Genomic DNA, 21,505 nt, shown 5'->3' with positions numbered 1-21,505 from the left:
ACTCCAAGGTTTGTGACGGTGGTGGAAAAGGGAATGTTAAGACCAAATATTGAAATACTACTGAGATTAGAGGACTGAGTTTGATGAGGGGTGCCAAGAAGGATGACATCAGTTTTATTACTGTTAAGTTGAAGAGAGTTGGCAGTCATCCATGCCTTTATCTCCTCTAAGCAAAGCTGAAGTGAAGATGGAAGAACTGTAGGAGAAGTGGAGTCCATTTTCATATACAGTTGTGTATCATCAGCATAGCAGTGAAAGGAAACCTTGTGTTTATTGATTATGTGACCTAGGGGGAGCATATAGATGGAGAAGAGGGTTGGCCCAAGGACTGACCCTTGTGGAACTCCACAAGTCACAGTATGAGTTGAAGATTTAGACTGACCCAAGGAAACATATTCAGTTCTATTGGTGAGATATGAATGAAACCATTTAAGTGCTGTACCCGAAAGTCCAATTTCTGACTGTAGCCTGTTGAGAAGGATGGTGTGATTCACTGTGTCAAATGCAGCCGACAGATCAAGGAGGAGGAGAAGAGATGGTGAGCCCTGGTCCGCAGTCATGAGAAGGTCGTTCATTACGCGAACCAGAGCTGTCTCTGTACTGTGAGCCGAACGGAAGCCAGACTGAAACTTTTCGTAGAAGTTATGGATGTGAAGATGTTGATGAAGTTGGGCTGCCACAACTTTTTCCAGAACTTTGGATATAAACGGTAAATTTGAAACAGGTCTGTAATGGGCAAGAATATTGGGGTCAAGTGAGGGTTTTTTCAGATAAGGGTGGATGACTGCAGTTTTAAGAGATGGGGGAACCTGACTGGCCCGCAAAGACTGATTAATTATGGTTGTGATTAATGGGCAAATGGCTGTAATATTAGACTTAAGTAATGCTGTGGGGAGAGGGTCTAGCACGCAGGTGGAAGTTTTCATGCTTTTTACGATCTTCTCCACGTCTGACTGGGTGACATCGGAGAAAGCTGAAAATGTATTACTTTGCGTGGGGAGAGGTATAACAATTTGAGACTCAGCTGTTATAGGGAGAGCAGACTGGATTGATGCCACCTTATTAATGAAAAAGTCCATGAATCTATTGCAATGATCTATACTGGTATCAGCATGCGTGTATGTGGAAGGTTTGACCAGAGAGTTTATGTCAGAGAATAACTGTTTGGAATTCCCACGGCTGTTCGAGATTTTTAGGGAGAAGTAATGGGATCTTGCTGCCGTGAGTGCTTTGGAATATGTCTTTTGGTGTTTGCGATAGGCTTGTTTGTGGACCACCAAGCCACTGGAGATAAACTGCCGCTCCAGGGCACGACCTGCAGTTTTCATTGTACGGAGTTCAGATGTAAACCATGGGGCTGATCTGGAGAAGGTAACTGTCCGAGTTTTAACCGGTGCATGAGTATCAAGAATACTGCGAAGACTGGAATTATAGTGGTTGACATAATCATTGACAGAGGTGAATTTCGTAGTTAGTAAGATATCCTGAATATCCTGGTTGAAAAGGGTCAGATCTATTGTCTTTAAACTTCTGAATTGAATTTGACGTTTTGTTTGCATATATGTCTTTGTTAATGGCAAAGTCAAGGAAATTAATTTATGATCAGACACCCCCAAGTCTTCAACTTGCAGATTGGAAATGGGGGCGTTGTCCGTGATTACCAAATCCAAAGTGTGACCTCTTGTGTGTGTAGGTACTGAAACGTGTTGTGTGAGATGTAGACAGTCCAAGAGTTCGAGAAATTCTGCAGCAGGGCGGTTATTAGACGAGTGTACATGAATATTGAAGTCCCCCAGGATAAGCGTATTATGGGATGTAGCACAAAGTGAAGTCAGGAGATCTTGCAGTTCCATAATGAATCCAGTGTTGAGTTTTGGTGGGCGGTAAATGAGGAGTATCAAAATTGTCTCATTTTGCAATTTACAATTAAAAAGAAGGCTCTCAAATGTAGTCAGCTCCGGTAGTGGGAGGGGGGTTATAGGTAGATCCCTGCGATGGAAAACGGCCAACCCTCCACCACGGCCAGTGGTCCTAGCTTTCTCCAGATATGTATAACCTGGTGGACAAGCTTCATTTAGTGCCATATATGAACTAGGTTTGTGCCAGGTTTCAGTAAGGCATAATATGTCCACTTTTTTATCACATATGTGATCAAAAATAAAAGTGGTTTTATTGCAGAGTGATTGAGTATTGAATAGTTCTATTTTTAATTCGGAGTTGGGCTTAGCCTTTGGGAAGGTCCGAAGTAGACGAAAATCCACCCCGCGTCTTCCCTGTCGCCGCTGCTTTCCTATATTGTCTCTTGTGTTGGTCGTCTTCCGATGACGTAACCAATGACGTGTTGAATGTGCGCCACGAGAATGTAGCCGGTGGATGTAGTATGGGCCGGTGATGAAGCTAGACAAATCTTGTCGGTGTTCGTGGTGTAATGACAGACCATGGGAAGAGTGGGGTCGATGGCGGTTCAGCCTCTGAGACCAGGGGCCAGCCGGAGCGGTGTGGAGATGCCGTGCGCACGCAGAGTGGGGGTGCAGGGGGGCCAACGGTGCCATCCTCGGTTTAAGCCAGGAAGACTTATTTGTTTTTAAAACTCTTAATGGCCTTGCTCCTTCTTATCTGTCTGAGCTGTTACATTCTTATACACCCTCCCGTTCCCTCAGGTCAGCTGATCAGTTGCTTCTGAGGGTCCCAAAGACGAAATGCAAGCTCAGAGGAGACCGTGCTTTTTCTGTGGCAGCTCCTAAGCTGTGGAACGATCTGCCTCTGAGCATAACACAGGCCTCTTCTCTTACTGCTTTTAAGTCCCTTCTTAAGACTCATCTTTTTTCCTTGGCTTTTGACACAATTTGAGACGTTTTACTTTGTTTTATTCTTTTTGTATACTAATATGTATTTTACACTCGTTTTTTCTCTATTTTATAATTTTATTGTATTTTATGATTGTGTACAGCACTTTGGTCCTGTTCGGTGTATAAAGTGCTTCATAAATAAAGTTGGTATGGTATGGGTTAATACATTGGATTTCCATAAATTTTTTTTTGTTATTTTTCTTGTCAGCACATTCAACTTTGTAAAGAACAAGGTATTTAGTGAGAGTATGTCATTTATTCAGATCTAGAATGTTTTATCAAAGTGTTCCCTTTATTTTTGAGCAGTGTATAATTTCAATCACACTGTGAAGCACTAGTACCACTGTAAGAAAAATACCGCTCCCTCTAAGCATGATGCTACCACTGCCATGCTTAATAATTGCGTTGAAAGCCTTAAAAGTCTTAAATACGTATGTCCATACAGCTCAGACTTCCTCCTGTTTGAACTTAAGTTCACCTGACTGTGTTTGGTACATCTATATAGAATGTAGATGTTTTATTTTTGTCCAACACTTCGCTGTAGAGAAGGAAACTGGTGATCCTGGAGCTTCCACTTTGTTTTTGTTTTTTAACTTCCTGGCCAAATTAAATACGTCTTAGAGGAACATTTTAAAATGACTAATTAATTCTAACATATTTAATTATTTTTTATAGCTTGACAAGTCAACAGTAACTGATGAAGAGGTCAGTGACACAGAAGAACAGAAAAGCGAGGAAGTGAAGACACCCAAAGTGCGCCGGGATTTGTCACGTGCTTCCAAAGAGCAATCAAGCAAAGCCAAGCGCCGGCGCATTGTTGTGGCCTCAGACAGCGACGGATCAGACGAAGAGTTCAAACCAGAGCATGCTGCATCTAGCAGCGAGGAAGAGGAGGAAGAGGCCACCGTGAGTAGTGAAGAGGAGAGGAGGAGCAGTCAGGAGTCCGAACCAGACAGCCCCATTAAGCCCGTGAAGCGCAAACGTCCTGCAGAGAAGTCCGTCAGTAAGAAAGCAAAGGCGCCTGCTACACCCTCTGCTGCTCCTAAACGAGCTCCGACTGTGATCACGGCAGACACCAAGTCCCGCTTGTCAGCCTTCTCAGCTCCTGACAGCTTTGAGAGCCAGACTAATGGATCGGGGGCCACAGGAGGCGCAACAGTCTGGGATCACGAGAAGCTGGAGTGGCTGCAGGATGGTAAAAGGAAAGATGGTAAAAGATGTCGTCAGAGTGAGGAGGACTATGATCCCACCACCCTGTATGTGCCTGAAGACTTTCTAAACAGAAACACTCCTGGTATGCGTCGCTGGTGGCAGCTAAAATCGGGGATGTTTGACACTGTGATTTTCTACAAGGTGGGGAAGTTTTATGAGCTGTACCACATGGATGCGGTGATCGGAGTCAACGAGCTGGGTCTGACATTCATGAAAGGAACCTGGGCGCACTCTGGCTTCCCGGAAATTGGCTTTGCACGTTTCTCCGACGTGTTGGTGCAGAAAGGCTATAAGGTGGCTCGCGTGGAGCAGACGGAGACCCCTGAGATGATGGAGGCACGCTGCAAAACTATGGCCAAGCCCACCAAATATGACCGTGTGGTCAGAAGAGAAGTGTGCCGGATTATCACACGTGGAACCCAGACCTACAGCGTGTTGGACGGCGCTCCATCGGAGAGCCAGAGCAAGTTCCTTTTGAGTTTGAAGGAAAAGGCCGAAGATGAGAGCTCTGGTCGACATCGCACCTACGGCGTTTGCTTTGCAGACACGTCAGTGGGATATTTCCATATCGGTCAGTTTGCAGACGATCGCCACTGCTCCCGGCTGCGCACCTTGATTGCACACTTTCCTCCTGCTGAAGTTCTCTTTGAAAAAGGCAACCTGTCTGCCGAAACCCGCAAAATACTCAAGGCATCTCTGTCCTCTGCTCTGCAGGAAGGACTGAATGCAGGAACCCAGTTTTGGGACGCTCAGAAGACTCTTAAAAACCTCTCTGAGGAGAATTATTTCGACGAGGTAGCTGGAGAAGAATCCAAATGTTTCCTCCCTGCGCTTCTGAAGAGGATGACCTCAGAGAGCGACTCCCTGTGCCTAACGCCTAAGGAAGGTTATGAGTTGGCACTTTCTGCTCTAGGCGGCTGCATCTTCTACCTGAAGAAATGTCTGGTAGACAAAGAGTTGCTCTCCCTGGCAAACTTTGAAGAATACGTCCCTGTTGACGTTGAATTGGAGAAAGCTGCTGGACCTGCCAGTTTTTTCTCCCAGACCCGTCAGCGTATGGTCCTGGATGGAGTCACCCTGGCAAACTTGGAAATCTTCCAGAACGGTTCAGGAGGAACAGAAGGGACACTGTTGGAGCGTTTGGACACTTGTTCCACTCCGTTTGGTAAGAGGCTGCTGAAACAGTGGCTCTGTGCTCCTCTGTGTAACCCCGCCTCCATCAGGGACAGACTGGATGCTGTGGAGGACCTGATGGGAGCTCAGGCTCAGGCCACCGAGGTCTCAGAAATGCTGAAAAAGCTTCCGGATCTGGAGCGTCTTCTTAGTAAAATTCACAGCATCGGTACTCCACTGAAAGGCCAGGACCACCCTGATTCCAGAGCGGTGCTGTACGAGGAGGTCACCTACAGCAAGCGCAAGATAGCCGACTTCCTTTCGGCACTGGAAGGTTTCAAAACCATGCAAGACATCATTTCTGCTTTCGCCCCAGTTTTAGGTGACTTCCGCTCCACCCTGCTTCATCAGATTATCAGTGTGAAGACGGAAGAGAACGGGCTCTTCCCTGATCTCTCAGCAGAGCTGAAGCGCTGGGAAACTGCCTTTGACCACCAGAAGGCTCGTACAACAGGTGTCATAACCCCTAAAGCTGGCTTTGACCCTGAATATGACCAAGCTCTCACAGGAATCAAAAACTGCGAGCGGGACCTTCAGGACTACCTGGAGAGGCAGAAGAAGAGGCTCGGCTGTAAGAACATGGCCTACTGGGGGACCGGGCGGAACCGCTTCCAGATGGAGGTTCCCGACAGCGTTTCAGAGAGAAACATCCCAGAGGAGTACGAGGTGAAGTCCACAAAGAAAGGCTGGAAGCGTTACGTGACGAAGGAAAGCGAGCGGCTCTTCTCAGAGCTGCAAGGGTTTGAGGAGAAGAGGGATGCTGCCCTGAAGGACTGCATGAGGAGGCTCTTCTACAACTTTGACAAGAACTACAAAGACTGGAAGACTGGAGCGGAGTGCATGGCAGTGCTGGGTAAGAACGGTTTAAATCCAGAAAGTTATTCCTGCATTTCTCATTTTCCACATATCTTTCAAATAAATCTTTGAGGAAACGTTTGTCAGATTTTCTCCTATCGGTTTAAATTATGGGGTTTAAAACAACATTTGTCAAATAATGCAGCTCTAGCTTTACCAGAATTAGCTTAAAATGGGAAACTTGGTGGAAAGCCATTAATCAAAGCACATGGGAGTGATTCTAGCCTAATATTTGGATTCATTCTGTTAATTTCTCCCAGATGTGCTGCTGGCTTTATCCTGCTACAGTCTGGGAGGAGATGGGCCCATGACCAGACCCCAGGTGGTGCTTCCAGAGGAGGACGGCCGCAGCGCACCTTTCATCAACTTAACCGGATCTCGTCATCCATGTGTGACAAAGACGTTTTTCGGGGATGACTTCATTCCTAACGACATCTTCATCGGCTGCTCTGGGAATGGTGACGGTGATGGGCTGGAAGGTTGCGCCTCGTGTGTCCTGGTTACGGGTCCAAACATGGGTGGAAAGTCGACTCTCATGCGACAGGTCTGCTTGAATATTTACACTGAATTTTGTTTATCATTTACCAACCTCTATTAATCCACTGTTTGTTTTTATTGCTTCTAGTGTGGACTTGTGATAATTCTAGCTCAGCTCGGATGCTATGTTCCAGCTGAAAGCCTCTGTTTTACTCCAGTCGATCGGGTTTTCACTCGACTGGGAGCCTCGGATCGGATCATGGCCGGTAATGTTTCCTCACATCATGCACATAAACATTATGGCCTGAGTGGACCCTTTGTAATCTAAGCTGCTGTGTCCCCTCTGTAGGTGAGAGCACCTTCTATGTGGAGCTCAGTGAGACAGCCAGCATATTGCACCATGCCACTAAGCATTCATTGGTGCTCCTTGATGAACTAGGTAAACTTTTCCACCATCATTCATGCTTAGTGGGCACAGTGTGGAGGCGCTCTCTGCAGTTTTCTCTGTCATGGTGTTATCGTGGTGAATCATTAGTCTGTGGCGTGTTGTAGGAAGGGGCACAGCCACATATGATGGCACAGCAATCGCCAGCGCTGTTGTGAAGGAGCTTGCTGAGAAGATCTGCTGCCGTACGCTCTTCTCCACACATTACCACTCCCTGGTGGAGGACTATGCAAACAATCCTGCTGTGCGACTGGGCCACATGGTAAGAATGAAAAGGCTCAGTATTTCTCAGCACATGCTGACCAATGTTGTCATACTAATTGTTTTTGCCGTGCCTGTCTGCACTCGTTACTGTTTTTTACATATAGAAAAATGTGAGATAAAAGGAAATCCTGAATGTTTCCATATATGTTTCCAGTGTAAAAATAAAAATGGTAGTTCTAAATCAAAGATTTTTTATCAGCCATGGGTTTGACTTGACAAGCCATATTTAAAATTAAAATGTAATGTTTTAGCTGGTTCCCAAAGTGTCTGAATTAAATCAGTAGAAGCACATTTTGACCACTCATTAATTTAATTTACAGTAAAATATTTATTAATTCATTAAGTCATATTTAAATTTTCTGTGTACTGTTCCAACTTGTTCTTTGAAACATGATTCTGTCTTGTCATACTTTGGTCGCCTTTATTTTGACTCTCATATTTAGGATTTCAATCTCATAATTTTAGCTTTAAATTCATGCTGTACATTATTTCTCCCAAATATCACTATACAGAATGGCATAAGCATGACTTTAAAATTTTCCATCAACTCTAAACAAAATAATTTCACAATTATGACTCATTTAATTGAAAATGTAAATGAGTTAAAACGGAATGTCTTTTGATGAATATATGATAAAATATGCAAAAATCGCATAATTGTCACTTAGGGTTCCACATTTCCAGTAGAGAATAGGTTTTTAAACGTTAAAGTGAAGCAATAACCAATATCGTGGGGAGAAGTTTAACAGTTGGAGGCTTTATCTAGATTACAGAACAGCTGCATCCCCAATTTAGCCACAAACTGCTTCCTGAAACAGATGTTAGATGTTGTGAAATGCATGTTTGGGCTCACGGCTTTCTCAGCACATCAGCCTGTGAATGACTTGATGTATTTGTTTTTTTATGGCTTTTAGGCATGCATGGTGGAGAATGAATGCGAGGATCCGAGTCAGGAAACAATTACATTCCTCTACAAGTTTATCAGCGGCGCTTGTCCAAAGAGTTATGGGTTCAACGCTGCTCGACTCGCCAACCTGCCAGAAGAGGTCATCCAGTCTGGGCACAGGAAGGCCAGAGAGTTTGAGAAAAGCACCATCAGCCTCAGACTCTTCAGGTATGTTTCCGTTTGCAACATATACTTAAGTTTGCTTTAAGCTGAAACTAATTGTTTTCTCTTGCTCTGCAGAAAACTCTGTCAGTTCGCTGAAGACGCTTCTCAGGACAAAACACGCTTCACTTCACTTCTTCAACTGCTCAACACCCTGTAGTTATCTTGGAATTCTTACTGTTGCTGATTTTCTGTTCTTTTCAGTGCTTGGAAAAAAAAAACACTACTGCAATGATCTAATAAAGTTTATTCTTAAAAAATGACAATGTTTCATCTAGGAAATTAAACCCTTTTAATTCACACTAGCGCCTACATAACGGTTATTGAATACTTCACAATATATTAAGTCTAGATGTTTATGATACATGCATACATTTTCAGTCTGTATGAGAAATCCACAATCACCAGTACACATGAATGAAAGGAGAGGGAGGCAATGATAAACCATAAAGCGCTGTATATAGATACTTGTCTCAGCTTCTGTAGAGCAAAAGCTGTTCAATTCTCCAGCAATGTTGGAAAAAAAAAAAAAAAACAGAAAAATACAAATTTTGCTTTTACAAGACTTCTTGCGTTTATGTTTATATAAAAACAGGCATCTGAAAATAAAGACAAAGCAACTTTTCTCTAAACAGGAACAGACGTAAACTGTTTAACTTACATTTCCTATCAGATGTGTAATTATCACATCAGCAGCAATCATTTTACTTGGTCATAAGTTTTGGATTAAGCCTGTAATTTGAATGCCTGTAGGCTGATGTTTAACAAGACGAACGTAGAAAATAATATGCATAGAATCTGTAAAGCAGGCTGCAATACCACACCTGACTTTCCCCCCCTAACATGTTCCAACCAGTCTTGTCAAAGCACAATTCTGCAATGGTTTTTTCTGTTGCTACAACCAAAATCAACATTGCTAGAGAAAATGTTTAGTGTTTTCCTCTTTTTCTTGGATCTCTTTCACAGAAAGAAGTTAGATACTGCGACATGAGTATAGTTACAGCAATTGTGGGGAATAACAAAAAAAACAAACACATTTAATAAAATAAAGACATTCAAGTACAGTAAGATTTTTGCATGAAAATACAAAACTACACAAAAGCATAAAATCAAATCTCAGTTTCTTAAGAAGGGGGAGGGGAGGCTGAAGTGCTAGGTCATTTTTTTCCCCCCGTCGTATGTTAAATACGAGCATGTCTGTCGCCGAAGTGGTGGAAGCATCTTTGAATGAGGGACCATTTCTTCCTGGATCTGTACATCACTGTAGGATCTTGTTCTTGCGTTTCTTAAAGTAAGATGAGTGAAGGTGGCTTTTGTCCATCTCACCGTTGGTAACTTGCACTTTAACCCCACCCGCATACCCTGAGTCTGCTGCTCTCTGCTCCTCCTGTCTTTTTTTCAAGAAAAAAGCGAGGCATCCATCAGGCTTCTTTTTCCTCAACAATTTCCTGACCCACATTTTATTTTAGCTGTATTTGTTCTCTCAAAGTGAATATTATAGTTCAGGCTTGCTCTTTGCTGCACAACTAAAAGTATCTTGTGTTTAGACCCCAGGTCTAAGGCTCAGTTGTGCTGCAGCGTATTTGACTCTATAGGGGGAGCAGAGTCGTACAAAGTGTCCGTGTCATGAGTCGGCTCCCCAGCTAACGTGCATGGATTGGACAGCGTCCCTGCACCACAGTCACAAAAGAACCTGCAAGAAGAAAAGTAATCAGACATTTTGATTAAATCATGGAACATAAATATCCTTGATTTTGACCAAATCAAAATAAATGGTGGTTTAATTTGTAAAAACACAGATTTGGTAGCTTAACCCTTTTATTGACTGCTTTAAACCAAGTAAAAACATTGGAAATATTTATGAGGAATCAAGAAGTATAAAAAAAGTTGATTGTTTAATTATCCTTAGATGTTTTGTGAAAAGAGAAATAAATGAAGGGGTTAAATATTAGAGGTTCCCGATTCTTTCCATAAATAAATGATGCATCCTGACTTTTGCTATTTGGACAGAATTTAACTCCATGTACTAAATTACTCAACACACGTAGATATGCTCAAAAATCTTTTAATAAACAGTATACTAACAAGTAAAAGTCTGTTTGCTTTAACACAGTAGAATGAGTGATTAATACTGAACAGGAAACTGAACAGCTGAATATGCCTCATAGATAAAAAATGAGAAATTGCTTTTAAAGAGCCGGTCACAAACAGCTCTTATCCAGACCTGCAGGCAGAAGGCACTCAATTTTTTTAAACCTATAAAACTGACCTAAATACAGCGTTTCTAAGACTCGTCATCTGGCTTGCCCACAGTTTTATATTTGGCAGAGACCTGATTAGAAAATAATGTTTGACAGCAAAGAAAAAAATACAGACTATAAAGGAGACATAGCAGAGGAACAACCTTAAACCTCACTGGATATTACTGGTATCTCAAATGATAGAAAGTATCTATCCCTTTCAACATTTTACCACCAATGTCATTACAAAAACAAAACGTGACAGCCATGCATAAAAATCCAGATTAATAAATGGATTTCAAACAAACTGATGTCAGTATCAAGCCAGAACCAGTTAAAAGGACACCAGTGAAGAAACAGCATCATTAAAGAGCCCACATGTGAGGGGGAAAGGTCTAAAGCTATAAAAAAGAAAACAAGCAAATTTTGAAAAGGTGAGACTATACTACACACCAACCAACACATCCCATCCCTATGTGACTATGGTGGTGGCAGCATTATGGTATGTGAACATCATTAGTGATAGGGAAGCTGGTCAGTGGCTGTAACATGTCCAGCCATGGCTATGTTTCCAACTTATACCAATAATGACCTGTTTTGGTCAGAAAATACTAACCTATCGTGTCTGATAAACTCCACATCGTGTCCTTGGTGACACTTCTTGATGCAGTTCACGCAAATGGCATTGCGGTCTGTTGTGTTACAGGTATGACACCTGTGTGAACCAAAAATGAATCAACATAAGAGAGCAACAGCAAGGCCACAAGAGATTATTGTTGTACATGCGATGGAGGGTACCTGTAGAAATCGTGCATTGGGTAGCTGGTGTAACTTGAAATCTTGTACAGGCACTGACCTCTGCTCACAGCCTTTTCAATGGCATCCTGATTGTTTTGTATTTTATTATCTGGTGGTAGACAAAGAATACATTTAAACATGAATATTGAATTAGGAGCAGGAGATCGTAAAATATGCAATATGAAAGTACCTTTCATTGTAACATTGACACCAGATGCAAGAAACAATCCCCCAAAACGATTGTTGAAAATCTGATTGCCTTCTAGGGTTGCTGTAGCATGGTTAGTTATCTCAATACCTACAATGCAAAAACAAAACACAAGTTAAAACCGCAATTTGTAACCCAAACATTGAAGGACATTTGAAGTCCATTAAAAACACCTGTGCATGTGTTACCCACCTGCAGCGAAGCCATCAAATATCCTGTTTTTCCTCAGTGTGGGGTGACTGTTGGTGCTAATGAGAACACCTGCTTGGGCATTTCTGAAGATGTCGTTCTCTTCTAGCAAACCTTCGCAAAAGAAACAACTTTAGTTCAAAATGACTGCTGTAAAAAAATAAGTAGAAAGAAGGTTTAGAATATTAACCAAAGTACCTCTTCCTCCATTGAAAATACAGATCCCTCCATCCCTCCCGTCGTGGATCTTATTTCTGCGCAGCGTGGGGTTGCTGTCGGTTTTGATCCACACTCCTGCCATTGCATTGTCAAAGATTTCATTGTCCTCAATGAATCCTAAACCTGAAAAACCAAAGATACTGATTCATTTCTGAAACACAAATTGAGTGGTTTAAACCAAGCACTACATTAGTGATGTACAAATAATAAGAAACACATTTTTGCTTCCCACCTGAGTTGTAAACCAAAATGCCCCCATTTTGGCCCCCCCAGATCTTGTTTCGTCTGATTTTAGGATTACTGCCAGTTCTGTCAAAAATAAAAGGACATCAGTGATTTCTGAATTACTTCAGCACATATGGTGCAAGATTTGGTTTAAAATTTTCAATATTATTGACTTTTCTGCACAAACCTTATCTGAACCCCAGAGTACATGTGATTGTAGATATCATTGTCCTCTAGCACACCGTGGCCATTGTCATAGAAGTAGACCCCAACCTGTTTAAATAGTGGATATTGGAATTTAAAATGAAAGACAAAACTAATTTGATATGTTCCACATTTATACAGCAGAACAAGTCATTTTAAAAACCTTCAGGAAATGAGAGATTATTGCCAGCAACTTAATATCCATGTATAACAGATAAATCCACCGTGCTGTGATCTTACCTGCTTCCCACTGTGTATCCTGTTCCTCCTTAGTACTGGCATGCTGCCTGTTGTCACCCACACCCCTGCCAGAGTGTTACTGTACACCTCATTTTCCTCTATCACTCCCTGTCCTTTTTCATGCTGCAGTAAACAAAAGAGCATATGTCACCATTATGGTTTCAAGTTACAGTGTAAAACTTGTAATAAAATTACTCTAAAAATGGAAGAAAATCAGCAAATAGGTTCACTGTGAAGGCTGAATAGGATCTAAAGTTTTACCACATATATGCCGCCATGTTGACCGTCATGGATCTTGTTGTGCCGCACAATAGGACAACTATTGGTCCTGATCTGGATTCCTGCCAGGGCGTTGCCATAAATGTCGTTTCCTTCAATGAGGCCTCGGCCATCACCGAAAATGTAGACACCACCTTGGTTTCCGTTAAAAATGGCGTTACCCCTGTGTTTGGAAAGACAAAAAAAAAACACATCAGAGCCTTTATGAAGAAATACTTTAAAGGAGAGCTCCTGCATGGAAGACAGTCTAACTCCACTGACCTTATTGTGGGGTCGCTGTTTGAGGTGATCCACACCCCTGCAAAGTTATTTGCATAGATCTTGTTTTCAATGAACTGCCCACGGCCTTTTTCGTGCACGTAGATGCCCCCAGTCTGACCGTGATGGATCTCACAGCGAACCACCGTGGGGTTGGCGTATGCCTTCACCTCAAAACCAGCTATTCGGTTTCTATGGATGTTGCAGCTCTCAAAGTAACCCTAAAAAAACATGGAGAAATACAAAATTACTACACCTCCTGGGAAGACGAACAACTCAAAACAGCTCTGCTCGCTTATATTACATAGAGGAGCATTTAGTGTGAAACATGCTTTCAATCAAAGTAATCAGGAAGGAAATACAGTAGCAGAGTGAAATCGTTTGTTAAACTAAGTAACAGTGGGTGAATCTTACCATGCCGTGATCGAACGTGAAAACACCGACATCTCTGCCATGATGGATGTGATTCCTCCTGATTATTGGGTTGCCGTGGTTTTTTACCCAAATCCCAGCCAAAGCGTTGTTTGAGATCTCATTGTCCTCGTAGATCCCCTAAAGAAATGGTATGCATACAGTCTGATGATAGTTCCTTTAAATATGTAAAACACAAAAACTATAATAATATTGCAGCATGTATGCCAGGGGTTATAAATCACTGAGATGGGCATTATGGAGGTTTTATCCCTGAATGGATGCTCATGACTTTCTGTTTAAGTATCAGAATCAGACAATTTATCGTATTACAAAGAGCAGATCTTCATCCTATCCCACATTTTTCTCATTCATAAACAGAAAACTATGAAAAGGCATGACTAGTACATCTTCAAATACGAGATCACTGACTATACTTTACCTGCGCATGATCAGTGATGTAAAGACCAACGTTTTCACAGTCACTGATGTTGCAGTGTTTTATTGTGGGACAAGCCCCCTGACCACTGACACACACAGCCGACCCAACTGGAACAGAAAGACGAAAACCTTATGTCAACATATATAACATAGAAACGGAGGTTAAATATACAAAGTACGAAAACTAAACATTGCAGATATAAATTGTTAGAAATGTACAGGTGAAGTAGGAATGGGAAACTATAGAAACTTTGACACACTTCATCTTGAATTATAATGAAAAATCTCCTCCCATCCGTCTTCCTGAAACCCTTTATGATGACATAGCAAAGGAGCCCAGAGATTAGGGGATTTTTACCTGTACATGCGCTACGAATGATGCAGTGGTCAATGATGGGGCTGCAGTTCACTGTAATCTCCAAGCAGTGGTGCGCGTTGTGGTGCTGGGCAGATTTATCGTCAGGGTTGAACTGCAGCACAGACAAAAATTAAGGGATAAGTACCGAAAATATGAAAAACAAAATGCAGCTAACATGTCACATACTATGTTCTTACCCTGATTGTCATAAATCCAACGTAAGCATCTTCAGAGCCTTCCATGAAAACAAAGGTGGAGTCTCTGGTGTTCTCAATGATGACTTTCTCTGCAACCTTTCCAGGAGCTATAAAATGAATCGTTCAAGTTCAATACATGGAGACACAATTTGTTTAAAATGTAGCTGTAAAATAGATTAAAGAAACACTTACCAGCTCCAATCATGGTGATGGGGGATTCAATATAGATCCACTCATCTGTGTAAATACCAGAATGCACAAATATCAAGCCGTCAAAATGAGGCTCCTGACCTCCTCCGAGTGCATCTTCAATGGTGTCATAATACTGAAAAACAAAACCAAACAAATGAGTTCTACATTTATTAATAATAAATTAAAAGCCCTAAGAATAAATAGGGTTGGGCAGTTTACTTACAAACATGTTATCTCTCCCTTTGTATCTGGCAGGATTACTGTAGAAGTGTTCTGCAAAGCCTGGCTTAACGTGGGCACCTTTATACTAAAAAAGTGAAACAATATAAAAAAAAAATAAAAAACAAAGCAAACATTTAAACTGGAAAAATGATAGTTTCAAACTCAAATAAAAAGGGATTTAAACTTAATTGGTTCTGCTTCATTGTGACAACAGCATGACAGTGATGATGACATGTTGCATGATTATTTTATACAAAAGAAAAAGTGAATTCCTACACGAGAGTCAAGGTTTTAACAGAATTATATTTACATTAATATACACAAGAGTTTTGAGAAAAACATAATGAAGTTATCCTAGACAGTCTGGATAGGTCGGGTCTTTAATTTAAATCTTTGGTGTGAAAAAAAGCGACAGGAATTTGTCTATTTTTTTTAATAAAGAACACATATTTACAAATTTTTTACACATATCTATATGAATATAAAACTCTTATATTCATGATAAAAACTTGAAGTTAAGATTTAACAGAACGATATTTTGTTTTAAGCCCCTGAATGTATGCATAATAAACTGTTTTGGATTTTAGAAGAATTTTAATTCAAGTTAACCTGAACAAATAGACTAGGGTTATGATGTGACTTATCTCAACATGTTAGGTTCTGCTATTAAAACAGAAAGTTCAGATATTGTGAATTTGGAAACTGCAATTTACTGAACATGAATGATAATACAAGAGCTTTACTCTAAAACTCTGAAAATCAAAGACTAGTTTCTGCATCAGGCATTTTCAAGGCTTGCAGAACCTACAGATAAGACTGCTTCCAAAGTACCTCAAAGGGAAAATTTCTGAGGGGGAAAAAAAATTGGAAGTAAAAAGAAGAAAAAAAATGTTGAAAACCTACTACATTTTTTTGTTAGTTTTCCTCATACAATTGAATAAAAAAAGCTAAATATATAGCATTTTGATGAGATAAAACAGGGCTCAAACAAGTGCTTTAGCTAAGAAACATTTGAACAAATGCAGCCCATTTTAATTTAGTTTCAAAGTAAAACAAAAAATTACTCGATGTTACAAAAATGTTATAAAAAGAGTCCTCACCAGTTGCTGAAAACTCTCCTTCCATGGGTTTGGCTGGTCATGTTCTTCCGGATTTATCTGGTAAAACTTTCCTGCCTCCGGATGCATCATAGGTCGAGTGTATTCGAAAACCTCCATGTACAGTCTCTTCCTGAAATGTTAAAACACCTCATCAGTAAATTCTCATCCCGCACATTTTTCCTTTACACAGACATTTACGACAGTTTAATGTCTATTTATTGTGATCATTAAAGCATTTTGTAGCTTTACAGAAACAACTGAAACAAAATCGTTAAAACAAATTACATAAACTGCCTGATAAATGTTTTATTAACAATCTAACATCAAAATAGCTTATGGATCATTTTGAACTCTCTCCATTTAAGATACATTTAGCCACTTGGATTAGTGGTGACCATCCTATATGCCTGTAAAAGAAACATATCTTAGCGACCAGCATTAGATTTTAGTTCAAACATGGTAGCTTTAGATTTAGTCTGTTTAGTTCTCTTTTACATCATTAAGTCTTACCAGAGGATGGGGTCATTGGCCAGCTCACTGAAGCGCTTGCACACACAAGCTGCACGGCACAAATCCTGCTCCAGCAGGTATGAGAAAATCTTCAGCACCACCTCATCTGGAAGCTTCTCTTGCAAATACTGTTCTGCTGGAGCAGCTGGGGAAACAATGATCACAGCATTTGAGCATAAAGTTTTTATGGGAACAGATTCTGAATGAACTGACTCAAACATCACACTAAAAGCAAGTTTCTGTAATACATACATTCAATGACCTGGTATGGGGGAAGAAATAAAAATACATCTATTAAAACCAAGCATGAGCATAATGATAGGAGCTGACAGTTCAATACAACAAGAATATGTCAGCAGATAACCTTTATTTCAAGTCATTTAGCTAGAACAGCTGTGAGACTCCAACTGTCCCAAGAACCAGACTTCATAGGTTCCTAGTCTGCAAGCTTAATGCAGTACTGCATGTTTAACCCAAAAAGATCCCCAGGGTCGCCATTTCAAATCTTTTATATTATAACGGACAATACTTTTTTTTTTTACTCTCTCATGTGATGAAACATCTACATGTAGATCATGAGAGTTATTCTGGTTTAATATGCTTTTTTTTGCAATCTGTCAGATTTCAAGAAACCAACTGGATCAAATGGGGACCAGCATCATTGGAATCAAGTCATACGATAAGGACACAATAAAATATACTATTAAGTTAAATGTTATAAGCCAAAATTCAAAATTTCACTGAAAGGAACTGATGCATAATGATTTAACCATAAAACGCAAAACATGGAAGTAGGAAGAGAAGAAACAAGTCTGCATGTTTGTTTCACCGCAAAATAACTTGAGATGATAGAATTAGGTGAGCAAAGTAAAAAAAAAAAAAACACAATTATTTGATATTTGATCAACCTCTTAACAACCAACTCCTATGAGTTTTTAATGCCCACAGTATATTATTTGGCTAATTGCTCAATAGGCCTGTTATAATAACAAATTTTGCAGGATTATAAATTGTCCCAGATATTGTGCGATTGAGGATAACATGTCATTTGGTTTGAATGCAAAGTTCTTCCACACAGCACTGCGCTAAGGAAACTATAAAAGGAGAGGAGAGTGGAGACTAACGCAAACAAGTGAAACCTTTAGGCATCTATACTTCCCTCTCTTTCAATAGAAAGAGAGGGAGACGCAGGGAAAACAATCAAAGCTGCAGTTGAAATTGATCTTCTTTAAATGCATCTTGTGATAAATTCTTATCATTCAATTAATTGATTTATTGTTTAATGTGACAAGCCTATGAATCCCTGTGATGATGAATCCACCTGAGAAAAGATGGAAGACAAAAAAAAAAAAAAAATGTGTTTACCTGGTAAATCGGGACCCTTTCCTGAAACTCTGGGGCGTTTAGGTCGGTGTCCAAAGTTTTCTGTTGTTGAAGTGGAGGCACCCTGTGAACAGAGGAGGTCAGTGGAAATCTCTCATTTTCAAGTGGAATTTTCCTTAGAAGCAAATCTTTTCAGCCATACATTTTTGACAATGCCTTAGAAAGACCAGCGTACCTCCATGTTTGTCTTTGTGGGACACACCGTTCTCTTAGGTAGAGACTTTCTTCTAAGTTGGTAGGGACTATTCTGAGCTCCTGGACCAGATTCTTCTGCAACCATTTCTGCAGGAATGTCCTCATCTACGATTAGTAGACGAGGGGGAAAATGCTAGTAATTAAATCAACACAAACAAAAAAAAAAACACAAATTTATCAGCAAGATAAGGGAAAAAAACCTTGGTTCATCTGAATTTTAAGCTCCTTAGAAAGTGAGTTTCTCATCGATCACTAAACAAAATTACATGAGGCAGCTCAAAAAGTCTAATCTATATTTACAGGAATAAATGTAAATGTAAGAAAAAAACTAAATTGTGTTTTCAGAGGACTAACTAATTAACTTACCCTCTAAATTAACTGTTAAAACTATATTACAAGCCTGTAGAAATACTTTGATTGCATAAGTAATACATTAAGGACCTGGACCACACACACATGAGAAGCCAAGGTTGGAATCAGTAAAGTTACACTGTCCTTTTAGGACCTAAGAATAAGCTAATTAAATATCTTATCAAGAGGGGCCCTAATCAACAAAATAAACCAACCAAAGCATTTTAAGATTAGGTTTCCCATGCTGTTTTAAAAACAAAATGCACACTTCCAGTGCAAGTTCTCTGAGAAATACTGTTTGAGGGGTAACCATAACTAACAGCTTTTGTTACACGTTACAACTAAATGACCATCTCTGATTGATGAGAAGCAGGTAAAAAAGAAATAGGCTTCAATAAATATTGGTGAAATTCTGTTTGATTCAATCTATGCAATCCCTTTTTTGAATTCCTTGGGAGGAAAAAAACATCTTTCAAATTCAAGATTGGCAGCAAAGAACTAAAAAACAAGAAATGAAAAGTTCATCTGTATGAGCCTGAAAAAAGTGTGGAGCAATAACCAGTTATTGCTAATAAGCGGTAACAACATTCTCAGGTTAATAAGCAACGTAATAAAGGCAGTTTTAAGTGTTAAGATTCAGCTGGGAAAAATATATTACTACTATTTTACAACAACAATATTATTGTATTTATGGGATTTAATAATCCATCACATTCCGATTGTAAATTAACAATCCACTTTTAAGGATAACATCTATTTACTTAACCTGAAAAACTAAATTGAAATAACTAATGGGACTGTTTTTACTTAGATAAACTAAAATTATAAATCTATCAAAAACTGTGGGATTTTACGATAACATATTCAAAAATGTAAAACTGTTATTATAGACAAAACAATGCTAAATAAGATTACTGCCATATAGTCTGTGGTTTGTAGAAATGCTTTAGCAGCTACATAATGAAAGATTTTATCAAAATTTAAAACCTATCTTTATAATTTCCTGCATTAGTGTGTATTTATATATATATGTATATATATATATATATATATATATATATATATATATATAAATATATGCACAAAATGAGCAAATCCCTTAACATTTTTGGTAGGTATCAGCGAGTTTAAACCCCATATGTATTTTGTTTATTTTAAAAAAGTAAATTAGTCTATTTTGGCATAATTTTATTAGATAAACATCGGAATAGACTTGTCACTCAAATCAAAGAATACCTAGTTTTTAAAGAGTTATAGTTTCAAAACTGTATAAATTTGCCATCACATCACACAGTCCCTGCATTTCAAATCCATTTTACTGAGGTGAAAGATAACAGTTTAAATTATGAGGTCACAGATTGAGAAAAATGCATTTGCCCCTTTCTCTACTGTCCACTGCTGCTCAGTTGGTTGAAAGGTGCCTAAACATTTGAACACGAATGACAAATTAATGTGAAGCTAATTGTTCCGTTTATAAACTTGATGTTATTCATTGATAACTACTGTTTTGAAACTGCATGAAATAGTATGCAAATATGGCAAGGGCTAAAAACTATAAGAATCTAACAGTATCTGTTTATGCCAATATAAACACTTTGATGATGAATTGAGTTTCTTTTACAATAGTAGGAATTAGTTGCTATTTTGCATGTTGATTAAGCTGCAATGCCAGGTCATTATAATAACATAATGTCAAACTGGCCCATACATATCTTAGTTTGGATTAATAACTTTTACAAAGGTATATCTCCTTCTGACTGCATTCCAGTTGACATTTGAGATCAAATATTTCACTATGCCCTAGTGGGCAAATAACGTCAAAATGAATTCAGACATATATATAAAACCAGTAAATTGGCCCCAAGAAATAGGCTGTGACACAACAAGTACCAGTAAATACTTCTATTATGAGTAATGTTTACGTTTAGACATTGAGATCCCTCATAGTTCACCGTTTAATGTCAGCCACAATGCTAAAACCTCAATGGGGTTTCTCCTACAGAAATCAGTCACAATGTCGAGCAGCACAATCGACACTGACATTTCAAAATCGCAGAGGCTAAAAAGACAGGGGCGTTTTTAGGAGGAAATGACAGCCGGAGGTACTAAAGTACTCATAAAGCAGCGCCCAAACACTCCAATCATAACAACTAAGTAGCACGGGCTACATTCAATTAGCTTGCTACGGCAACTAGCAAAACCCTTTAATGCGCCCTTCCTGGCGTTTGTCAACAGTCATTCTGCTACAGTCTGTACGTTTGGTTATACAAGAATTAAACATGTGTTATTTTACCTGAATAAAATAATATCAACGATATTTGATAAACCAGGCAGAAGACGTGTCGACTCGTATAAAATCAAACAAAACAAAGCGCGGCCTAAATGGTAGCTACAAACACAGAAGCCTCGACCTTTCCTGAGTAAATCACCCCGACCGAGAATGCTGCGCTGCGTTCACACTGAACAATGCTTTTCCTCTTTTAACTTAAATAACATACGAAAAATATCAAACATATTGTAGATAAAGTTAGAAAAGGACCAGATATGTGAATTTCACAAGCTTCTAAACAGAGCTAATATAAGTTAAAGCAAAAATTACCTCTTTCCTGGTGGTTCCTATCGGGCTGCACCGGGCGCGGCCTTGATACTCGCCTAGGTCTTCTGTTCACGTTACTTGCTCTGACGGAGTTCATTTGGGGTGTTGGTAATCTGGAGAAAATGTCGAAGCTTTCACGACAGAAGAGGCGACGCAGAATACGCCGTCTATGTCTTTTTCTTGAGCATCAGACGAGCTGCCATCTTCCACCGCGGCTCGAGAGGACCGTATCGCTGTATAGCTCGCCGTTCGCCCGCACTGGTGTTACGTCTGGCCCCGTTCCACTGTAGCAGGAGGAGCCATAGC

The 21,505-nt window shown here is 39.9% G+C and overlaps 2 protein-coding genes across 4 annotated transcripts in view; one reads left to right on the top strand and one right to left on the bottom strand.

Annotated features, from left to right (window-relative positions):
• The window catches only part of msh6 (mutS homolog 6 (E. coli)), a 16,733-nt gene extending 8,087 nt beyond the window's left edge, over positions 1–8,646 (top strand). Inside the window, exons 4-10 of the mRNA XM_038280134.1 lie at positions 3,525–6,087; positions 6,350–6,633; positions 6,715–6,832; positions 6,916–7,005; positions 7,119–7,273; positions 8,190–8,389; positions 8,462–8,646. Coding sequence (XP_038136062.1) covers positions 3,525–6,087; positions 6,350–6,633; positions 6,715–6,832; positions 6,916–7,005; positions 7,119–7,273; positions 8,190–8,389; positions 8,462–8,543 — 3,492 coding nt within the window. The 3' untranslated portion in view covers positions 8,544–8,646. The remainder of the gene's footprint in view (positions 1–3,524; positions 6,088–6,349; positions 6,634–6,714; positions 6,833–6,915; positions 7,006–7,118; positions 7,274–8,189; positions 8,390–8,461) is intronic.
• fbxo11a (F-box protein 11a) lies at positions 8,611–21,505 on the bottom strand. 3 transcript variants are annotated; one of them, XM_038280138.1, is made up of 22 exons: positions 21,203–21,505; positions 18,233–18,385; positions 18,040–18,121; positions 16,675–16,819; positions 16,165–16,294; positions 15,066–15,149; positions 14,843–14,975; positions 14,651–14,757; positions 14,454–14,565; positions 14,097–14,203; positions 13,658–13,795; positions 13,247–13,464; positions 12,968–13,148; positions 12,707–12,829; positions 12,450–12,535; positions 12,270–12,346; positions 12,017–12,160; positions 11,822–11,932; positions 11,612–11,719; positions 11,422–11,530; positions 11,240–11,338; positions 8,611–10,076 (listed from the first exon to the last, which is right to left on the bottom strand). In XM_038280138.1, the coding sequence occupies exons 2-22, from the start codon at positions 18,335–18,337 to the stop codon at positions 9,947–9,949; spliced, it is 2,529 nt and encodes an 842-aa protein (XP_038136066.1). In that variant the 5' UTR covers positions 18,338–18,385; positions 21,203–21,505; the 3' UTR covers positions 8,611–9,946. The 3 variants fall into 3 exon arrangements, with proteins under 3 accessions (XP_038136066.1, XP_038136065.1, XP_038136063.1); XM_038280137.1 differs by having other exon boundaries at positions 18,233–18,357; XM_038280135.1 differs by having other exon boundaries at positions 11,422–11,719; positions 18,233–18,357.

Source organism: Cyprinodon tularosa, unplaced genomic scaffold (genome assembly GCF_016077235.1).
Source record: "Cyprinodon tularosa strain WSP-4 unplaced genomic scaffold, ASM1607723v1 ctg157, whole genome shotgun sequence".
In the NCBI taxonomy this organism is placed as follows: Eukaryota; Metazoa; Chordata; class Actinopteri; order Cyprinodontiformes; family Cyprinodontidae; genus Cyprinodon; species Cyprinodon tularosa.
The sequence above is the reverse complement of the archived record's forward strand: the minus strand, read 5'-3'. Positions and strand labels throughout refer to the sequence as shown.